General features: G+C 33.5%; 1 protein-coding gene across 1 annotated transcript; it reads right to left on the bottom strand.

Moving 5' to 3' along the window:
* Positions 1-372: 372 nt before the first annotated feature.
* Positions 373-2,247, bottom strand: LOC126767506 (tensin-3-like). Its single transcript, XM_050484990.1, is given in 3 exon segments — positions 373-1,452; positions 1,455-1,863; positions 1,917-2,247. Coding segments are annotated over 3 exon segments (1,569 nt in total). The 5' UTR covers positions 2,180-2,247; the 3' UTR covers positions 373-555.
* Between the last annotated feature and the right edge of the window lie 8,020 nt (positions 2,248-10,267).

Raw genomic sequence — 10,267 nt, 5'->3', positions numbered from 1 at the left:
GCGCTTTCAGCGCAAATACCGCAAGATTTTATTTATTAAAGTCTCATGTGTTTTCGTTCCTTTCTTGGGCCAATTATAAAATTAATTTTATTATTACATAATTTTTCATTCCAAAGTATTATCCAATTAAATTTTACATGCGAATTTGTATAAACGCCGCAAAGAATAACAAAACTAGTATTGAAAGAATAGGATTAAAGAGAAAAACATTACATATATCGATTATAAGCATTTTAGTTGTTTTATTTGACTTCAACTATTTAATAAAGTTAATTGCACAAAAAATTATAGTTTATTTTATGTTTTGATTTGCTTCAATTTATGTTTGTTTTTCTAACCAAAATAAAGGACTTTCTGTCCTATAGAGCGATTGTAAATGTATTAGATACATTAATTGTATAACTGAACAAACTTATAGAATGAATATTGAATATTATATATACGTATAATGTAAGTAAGTTAAATATAAATAAATGTAGAGTCATAAAAAAATAAATAAATTGTAGACTCAAATTATAAATAATTTTTATACTATGAAAATATCTTTTTTATTTTTCATATTATTTTATTACCAAGTATAGTCAATGGTAATATCTTCTGGGCGAATGAAATTATTGCTGACGCAGGCTGTTTTACAGAAAGATCGCAGAAAATATGACATTGATTGTCCTTTCCACCAGCCAACGGACGTGCTACAAAAGCAAATATAGTTCTAAACATATCTTCGGAATCACCATGCGAAATCTTCCACAGCCTATTATCTGGCTCAAGACCGAAATAAGAAATATTTTGGACAGAGTAGTGGCGACGAAAAAAGAATAAACGTTTATTATCCGTTAACGTAATACCATATTTAGACACTTTGAAATGAACCTCATAGGGTTTTAAATACTTGAATTGGAAAAACATTTCATTTGATGCTTTCCGTATAGCTTCATCTCCAGTGAGTGATTCCGTGTTATAATTGAATAAGTAATGAACATTACAAGCTGCTCCTTGTGATAACAATTGTTCTTGAACTAAAATTAAATCAGCCTGTCCAGATGATAAAGAGAAATCCGTTTTTGGAATAACTAATTTACATGGCAGTGCCAGTTTATCGACAGTGTGTTGATAAACAAAAGCTGAGAGAGAAGTGAAAACTGGTTCGTTAAAGTAACCCTTCAATCTTACGCCGCAATCAGTTCGCTCCAACAAATAATGACGCACGAACTCACTTTTATCAGTTACTACAGCTAAGTTTACAGGTGGCCGTGAAACACGGAGCACTAGACCGAACGAATTTTTATATGTAGTTGAATTACGTAAGATGAATGATCCTGGCTTAGCATTACCCAGAAGTATTAATGCTTCTTCTCTTGTAATATGTGGTTTATACCAGAAGTATGATGTATCTTTAGCAAATTTTGCAAAATCTGTATTTGTATCTGTGATATTTTTCGTTACTATTTCGTAGTATTCTTTTTATTTTTTACATTGGTACTACAAATTTGTGGGCTGAACGTTGGATAGGGGCTAGTCGAACGATTTGAAAAGCTTGCGATTTCCTCACATGGGAAACTAGGTGTTTGACACCTTTTCAGATCCTTAGTTGCTGGGATAGGTTGATCTTTTGAATTTCCTCTATTAAGATTTAAATCGTTATGTGATGTATTTAATAACTCATTATTAATTTCATTTTGTTCCAAAATTATCCTATTATGGACATTTTCGGATAACTTACGAGTATACTTTCCACTTCGCACTATATTATTGTTTAGTTTGTTCTTTGAGAGAAGCCCACGTTTCCCTATCTGCTTGTTTTTATTAATTGAATTGTCATTGCTTTGTTGAAGCTTTTCTTTGTTGACAATTTTCTTTTTAAATATACATCTTGAATCATTGCTGTCTCTCCTAAATTATATAAAGAGTTTGTCTCCTTTAAAAACGGCTGTTTATCATTTTCAAATTGTGCTTCGTCAAAAATACTCTCAACGTGCTTCAGTTGACTTTGTGTTAATACCTCTGATATGTCGCCATATGTGAATGGCAGTGCAGTTTCTCTGGCATGATATGGAATATCTACTGAATCATCCGATTCCAAACTGAAATTTTGTTTCATATACGCACTTTTATATATGTCTGTGGGCTTAGTACATATTTCCAAAGGTAATCTAATTGCTTTTACGTTGTCAATCATTTTAGTTAGTTAAACATAAACCGTAATTCCAAGGAGTAATCACTAGTATATTTGAGAAAGTTCTTAAGAATACTGAAGAATGCTAAGAAATTGAAAATATCTTATAGATGTTGTAAATTAATGGAATTCGCTACATTACCTGCCACTGCCTCTTATGAGAAAATCTAAATTTACTTCACTCTCTTGTTTATTTTTAAATTTTTTTCACGGTACAATTGCGTATACGAAATATATAAAGTGTACATAGGAATACGAGAATACTAACATATGTAAATATCTTTTTTTGTACGTACATACATATATATGCAAGCTCTTTGTATTCATTTAGGAAGAGGCCAATAGACTTCAGTTACTAATATATGATTGAGAGTTTTCACTCAACAATTGTTTCTGTCTCTTATGCTTATTTATACGTACATATGTAAGACTCACTTTGTATGTATACATTTCTGTATGTATTGGAATCGCAACATGTTGCTACAGATTATAAGTGTTGTTTGTAAAACCTAAAACTAATCGAGTTAGCTGTGAAGTAATATATAGTATACAGTATATACATACATATATATATATTCCCGGTGATCCATTTTATCTGTAATAAAATGCATTTGCACACATAGATCCAGCCTCGTGCTTAAGGGGGGAGCCTGATTTAGAAGCTTCAAAAATTCGATTTTTTTTGCTTAAATCTCTTTAAAAATAATCTAAGAGTATGTCCCCAAAGTTTTAGATGAAAATTCGAAATATTTTCGAAGCTAGAAGGGAAATAGTGACCGAGCGTCTAGCAGATACATATACATATGTATGAGCGATTGGGTAGAAAGCGAAAACTTTGACGCGCGATTTCTCGGTTTTTCATTTTTACGATTTTTCATAATTGGCGGGTGATAGAAAAAAACTAAACGTCGTATGGAATTGGGGCAAAGTTTATTATCTTTGGCACTAAATTACCTTCTATTTAAACTAAAAAAACTAAGAAAAGTCAAATTTTGAACATATTTTTAAACAACATAGAGTAAAATTGTTTTGGTCAAAAATCACTTTTTTTAATTTTAAAAATATTTATAAAATTTTACACTTTTTTTTGGAATTATTTTAACTTAACTAGAAGATAAATTATTAAAAAATATGAATATTTTTGAATTTTTTGTTTCCGATAGAAATTGCGACCTGCATCCTGCCCGCCGTCCGACAAATGCGCATGCGAGATGCATCGGGCAATTGCTTCCTAAACGCAGAATATCAAAGATTTCATATCCAAAAAATTTGTGAATGATGTTTAAATATATATATAACTATAAACCCTAGAAATTTCGCTTAAATCACTTATTTCCTTCCCTCCCGAAAAAGCTTCAAAAAAATCAATTTTTTGAAGCTTTTAAAGCAGGCTCTCCCCTTAACCGAATATTTCGTTTCGTTTCCTCACTACGAATTACTTCCGAGCAAATACGATACCACTATTTACGTAAGTTTTGTGAACTTTAAACGCTTCTTCCTATTTTTTATACCCTGAACAGGGTATATTAAGTTCGTTACGAAGCTTGTAACACCCAGAAGAAAGCGTCGGAGAGCCTATAAAGTATATACAAGTATATACATACATATAAATGATCAGTATGTTGTGCTGAGTCGATTTAGTTATGTCCGTCTGTCTGTCTGTCCGTCTGTCCATCCATCTGTCTGTATATATACGAACTAGACTCTCAGTTTTTAAAATATCGTTTTGAAATTTAGTAAACGTCATTTCCTCTTTAAGAAGAACAGCCGATATCGGACCACTACGTACTGCCATACAAACTGAACGATCGGAATCAAGTTCTTGTATGGAAAACTTTCACATTTGACAATGTATCTTCACAAAAGTTGCCACAGGTTATTTCCGAAGGCAGCAATGTAATCTCCGAAAAAATTGTTCAGATCGGATTACTATAGCAAATAGCTTTCTTACAAACTGGTTACTAGTTACTAAAAGAAATGCACCTGTGAAGGGTATATTAGCTTTGGTGCAGCCAACATACTGAGAGAGCCTTTGATTAATTTCTGGAGTACTTGATTTTTTTTTAAATTTTTCTGACGAAAACGGCTTAGTCACGACTTCGACGTTTATCCGACCGTCCTGATCGCTGCCCCAACTTCAAAATATGTGGATGGTTGAAACACTTCTATAGGTATTTTTTTTATCTCCTGCTACATTTTATCTTCCTTTCGAAAATTAAATATTATTTTTGATTTTTTGTTTTATGTCAGATTTAAAATTATTTATTTAATGTAATGATGAATTTTCCAAAATAAAATTATGCAATGGAATCATTTTACTAAAAAATGTAATTTCCAAATACTGTTGTAAGGTACTGTATGCAAATGATCACGAAGATAAAACGAATTAAGCCCTGAGTGAGTGTCCGTCCGTCCGTCTGCGTAAGCGATAAATTGAGTAAAAATTGAGATGGCTTGATGAAATCTTGAGCACGCGTTTCTTGCCACCCAAAGCCCAAAGTGGTTGGTATTGCATATGGGCGGAATTAGACAATTGCCACGGTCACAAAACGCTCCAATTAGCATACAAACCTTTACAAGATAACACAATGGAAAGAGACATCTGTCTTCCCACTTCCTTATAAAAGGTTAAATTTTGAATCATATTTCATTTACTGTAAATATGAATATAATATAATATAAATAATATGATGACCATGCCCACTCCGCATAAAACGACGATTTTGTAAACTACTAAATGCGGGATAACTCACTAAGCAAATATGTCAGAATCATTAAATTTCACACCCTATGAAATCGAAATTGTATTGAATTCGGAAAATGTTGAGGTATTTATGATATCGGAGATACATTTTACGTCACAAACCTATTTTAAAATTAAAAACTATGAATCTTACCATACCTAGCAATTGCGCCCGTAGCGCACGAATTACGATTAAATATTTTGAGGAAGAAAAACTTTCAACTGATAAGTTTCAAGCTACATCAGTATCTTATTACGGAGTTAAAAGTTAAATTTTACTTATCTCTATTTATAGGCATCAAATCCAATTTGATGAGTACCAACACTTAATGAACAGACACAGGTATAGATTCATAATGGGTGGAGATTTCAACGCAAAGAACACGCACTCGGGTTCAAGACTTACGACTAAAAAGGGGAGAGAACTCAATAAAGCTCTGCAGTCAACCGGAAGTTATATATTCTCGACAAACTTACCATCATATTGGCCATCAGATTACCAAAAATTTGAGACCAAAATATAACGGAACTATTTGTCGATCAATCAGTGTTATGACCTTAATTCGGATCATTCTCCAATCTATTTAACCTAGTAAACCGTCATCTTTAAAGACAAAACAGCGGCCTTGCATAAGAAACGTACAGATTGGGAGTACTTTAGAACGATCATGGAATGTTACGAAAGTAAATATGACTCTATATTAAGTTCAGAACAGTTGGAATTTGAAATTTTACCCTTTAGAATAGCTGGGGAAAGTACATCGCATGTACGAGAAATAATTAAATGAAAGATGAAGCTACGACGTAAGTGGCATCAAACTCGTTTCCCAGCTGATAAATATACATATGTACATATTTTAAATAAAGTTTCTAAAGATCTTAATTAAGAAAATTAAAAACTCTTAAATATGAAATATGATAAAAATGAAAGTTTCGCAAAATAAATATCATAGGTCGCTAAAAAATGGAAGAAATTCCAACTACTCTCTTCGGAAAAGCTGTATAAGACTACAAACACCAGCAACTCAAGTATGTCCCATTAAAATAAGTTCTGATAGTTGAGTCAGAGGCGATTAAAAAAAACGGAAGTATTTTCGGATTATTTAGCCAAAATATTCTCACCATATGAAACATACGTAGATTATACTACTGCTTCCAGTCAAGAAATCTCAAGTTGCAGTGAGCTAAGTGAGGAAATCAAAAATCTGAAAAACAATAAAAACCCTGGTTACGACCTGATTACTGCCGAGGTCCTAAAATTACCAACATTATTAACGCGGAAAACCAGGATATGATGTATGTATGTTCTTCTACCGATAATATCGAAGCTTTTAGAGAAAATTCTCATAAAACGTCTCAATAAAAACATAGAAAGAAAAATCATAATTCCAACGACTTCTCTCGAAACTGAAACTGATTTTACCGAAACAGCACTATTATTATTATCTTAAAATCGCTACTTTCGCGTTAAATAAGGATACAAATATTCGATCATTAGGGAAATAAAAGCAGGAGTTTCACAAGGTAATGTGTTGGGCCCTCTTCTTTATTTTCTATTCACGCACGACTTGCAAGTAGCCTGCAATTATACAACAGCCACATTTGCAGATGATACCGCGTCGCTTGCTGTTGGTAGTAGTGAACACGAGTCCACTACTAATCTCCAAAAAGCTGTAAATAAAGTCCTACAATGGGCAAAGAAATGGCAGATAAACCTGAATGAAGCTGTACATATTGTTTTCACATGCAACAAGATACACCACTTACAAATTTTCATAGACGATGCACGAATACCGTACTTTCACTCAGCTAAATACTTAGGAATGACGCTTGACTCTAAGCTACGGTGGAAAGTTCACGTAAAAAACAAACATAAGGAGCTGGACATGCGACTCAAAAGTTTTAATTGGTTAATCGGTAAGAAATCAGTGTTATACATCGAAAATAAGTTACTTATCTATAAGCAAATACTCCGACCGATATGGAGCTATGGTGCACAACTCTGAGTATGTACTAACGAAAACAATCAGAAAGTCATCCAACAATTTCAAAACAAAGTACTAGGAGTAATTGTCAAAGTGCCTTGGTACTGTAAATGTGCTGATATAGAGCGTGAATTAAATTAGCCAATTACTCTCACTGTAGTTTTATAATTTTGGTTTTTAGTCCTTTTTTTTGCAGTCGACGAGTATCTGCGCTCTTGTCCAGTAGGTTAAAGGCAGGAATAATGGGATGTCCGACTCTCCTGTCACTGGAAATGTGAGAGCCGCTCACCTACCGAACTTTGACAGTTGACTGGATTGGGTAGGTTTTGACGTTTCGCAATTGGAAGAAAAGAGACGACCGGATTGAAATCCCGCCAAAATAATATTAGAATGGAGGAATTCGTAACGGCCATCGTTTCTTCGCAGAAAAAAGAATTAGTAAAAAGTGAAGTAGTGAAGAACAAGTGTGAATGAGGATTGTTTAAATACATATACGAGTATAAATCATAATAAATATAATCAGCAAATATAAACGTAAGTACCATAAAAGTAATTTGCGTACATAATTATATATAAATCCCATATTAATTTACAGCGAAAATGCCGAAAACACCAATGTGGAAAAAGTGCATTGTGGGCTGCAGCGAGGGAAATACAGTATTTACATAGATTTCCCAACGAGGGATCGGATCTCGAACGGTAATTAATTTTAATAGACTATAAATAGTGCAAAAAGTGATATAGTGTAATAAATAATAAAAATCCGGTGTTACAATATTTTTAAAAAACAGAAGAAGTGTAATATAATTATCGATACATTTCGATATTTTGAAATTTAATTTCTTAAATATATAAATGTAACGTTAATACGTTCGTTTAAATATTTACAATGTAAATTTGATAGTACTATTTAAATAATATTTAATTATATAATTTAAATAATTAAATTCAATTAAGTCGGAAAAAAGTGTAAGAAAAAGTTTCGATAAGTTTCGATATTTTGAAATTTAATTTTTTAAATAATTAAATGTAACGAATATACCGGTTAATTTGAATAGATAAGTTTATATGTTTGGTATTTTTGCACTATATGTAATATATGTATGTAGTTATTTTATGTTTTTATCTTCCTTCTTTTTCTTTTAAATAGGCGTAAATGTTGGCTCAACCGTTTAGGTGTTTCCGATGAAACACGTAAACATATTTTTGCTTGTGAGCGGCATTTTTCGGCAAAAATGCGCCTTGAAAAGCGATTGCGTTCGGGGGCCGTTCCCGATATAAATTTAAAAGTTGAGCCTACATTTAACGTCCCAAATTCTGATGTAAAAAATACAATTTTATTGGGTTTTGAAGATTTTGCTCCCCAAGTTGAAGAAGCTGTCTCAAATGCACAAAATGCATCGAGGCAGCTTTTTCCAATTATTGAAAGTGATACTGAAGATGAAATTTTAGAGCCTCTTCCATTTTTGGAGGAGGATATATCTCTTAATTTTGATAAGGCCGCGCAAACAGGTAGGGGTCTGACAGCAGGTACGGAAAGGAAGAAGAAATTGAGGGAAGAGAATAGGGTTTTGAAAATAAAGTTAGATCGAAAAGAGCAGGAAAATAGAAGTTTAAAGGCCCAGTTAGTTGAAATGGCCGCAGAGTTAGAAAGATGTAGGGAACAGCTAAGGAATAGCTCATTTAGGGAACAGTCAGACCCTCTTTCTTTAGTTTGTAGTAAAGTTCCTCCTCAGTTAGGTGCTTGCATTAGGAGTAGTTTTATAAATAGTAATCGCCGTACCCATGTTCGGCGATATGACAATTTTTTGAAAACGATAGCTTTGGGTGTATTTTTTCTATCGCCAGTTGCTTATCGGCACTTAAAGCACCAATTAGATTTTCCATCCGAAAGTACTTTGGAAAACTTTGTTACAGACTGGCCCCGTTTCCCAGGTTGCACCCAAAGTAGCATAAAATCGTTAGAGATTAGGAGTAGGGGATTCACTTCCGAACAAAAGTTCGTGTCGGTTTCATGTGATGAAATGTCACATTTGCAGTATGATAGGAAATTCGATAGGGTGATAGGTATTGAGGATTATGGCGAAGAAAATCGCACTTCTAGATTAGCAACTACTGCAATGACTATAATGGTGCAAGGTATAGGTGGAGAGCCTTGGTCCCACCCAATGGCTTATTTTTTCGTAAAAGGTTCCTGCAAAGGGGATGTCCTCAAAAAATACATTCTTGAAGCCATTCTTGCCATTTTGTTTGCGACCAGGGCACCAATTTTCAGAATTTCGCTAATTTGTTAGGTGTTTCAGCGTCACGGCCTTTTTTTAATGTTAATGGCAAGGAAGTGTATTTTTTTACGATAGCCCCATTTGATAAAAAGTAGTCGTAATTGTTTACAAAATTTAAAAAATACGGTTTTCTTTAAAGTAGACGGGTAAGTTGGTCGGATATTGTTCATTTTTATGAAACCGACTCTAAGTCGAGTTATCGGTGTGCGCATAAATTAACCGATGCTTATATTTATCCAAATACCTTCCAAAAAATGAAGGTTAAATCGCGTCTCAAGTATTGAGTAATACGGTCGCTTCTGGTATGTTGTCCCTATATAGCTCGGGAGCCTTAAGCTCGAATAGTAGGAGCTTTATTAATACCGCGGAATTCGTTTCGTTTTTTAATAAATTATTTGATATTTTAAATAGCAGTTTCGTTGAGGCTGTTGTACCCACTAAAAAAGTGTTTGTAGGTTCCCCTGAACAATTAGACTTTTTAAATGAGGCAGAAGAAGTTTTAAAAACTATTCGGGTCGTAGACGAATTAGAAAGCAACACAACCAATAATTTTAGTTTTATAAAGGGGTGGGTGTTAAATATGAACAGTTTAAGACGATTGTGGCGATTTTTGTCACACTCAGGTTTTCCGTACTTGAGGACGAGACGACTATGTTAGTCGACAGTTTAGAAAATTTTTTTTGGTCAGATTCGAAGCAGAGGAGGTACTAGAGTAACTCCCTATATGTTCTCTAGTTTGTTTAGGAAATCGTGGGGCTTACGTTACGTAAACGTCGTAACAAAAGGAAACTGTGAGCTGCCTTTGGAACCTGATGCTACAGTAATTTCGGAACATAGTAATAATGTTCTACGTAATGTGTGTAATGATTCACTATTGAATGACCATTCTTGGCAGGATTTTCAAGGTCTACCACGGCCTGAACACTCCCTCGTTAGATCAATAACATTAGATAGTAGTTTAGAAATTAATTTTTTGAAAGAAAATGCATTTAGCTACTTTTGCGGCTATTTTTATTTAAAAATTTTCAAACTGCACACATGTTCCCTGCCTTTACCATATTTAGGAGATGAAATTCCTTCG

This window comes from Bactrocera neohumeralis, unplaced genomic scaffold, assembly GCF_024586455.1.
Source record: "Bactrocera neohumeralis isolate Rockhampton unplaced genomic scaffold, APGP_CSIRO_Bneo_wtdbg2-racon-allhic-juicebox.fasta_v2 ctg725, whole genome shotgun sequence".
Lineage (NCBI taxonomy): Eukaryota > Metazoa > Arthropoda > Insecta > Diptera > Tephritidae > Bactrocera > Bactrocera neohumeralis.
The sequence above is the reverse complement of the archived record's forward strand: the minus strand, read 5'-3'. Positions and strand labels throughout refer to the sequence as shown.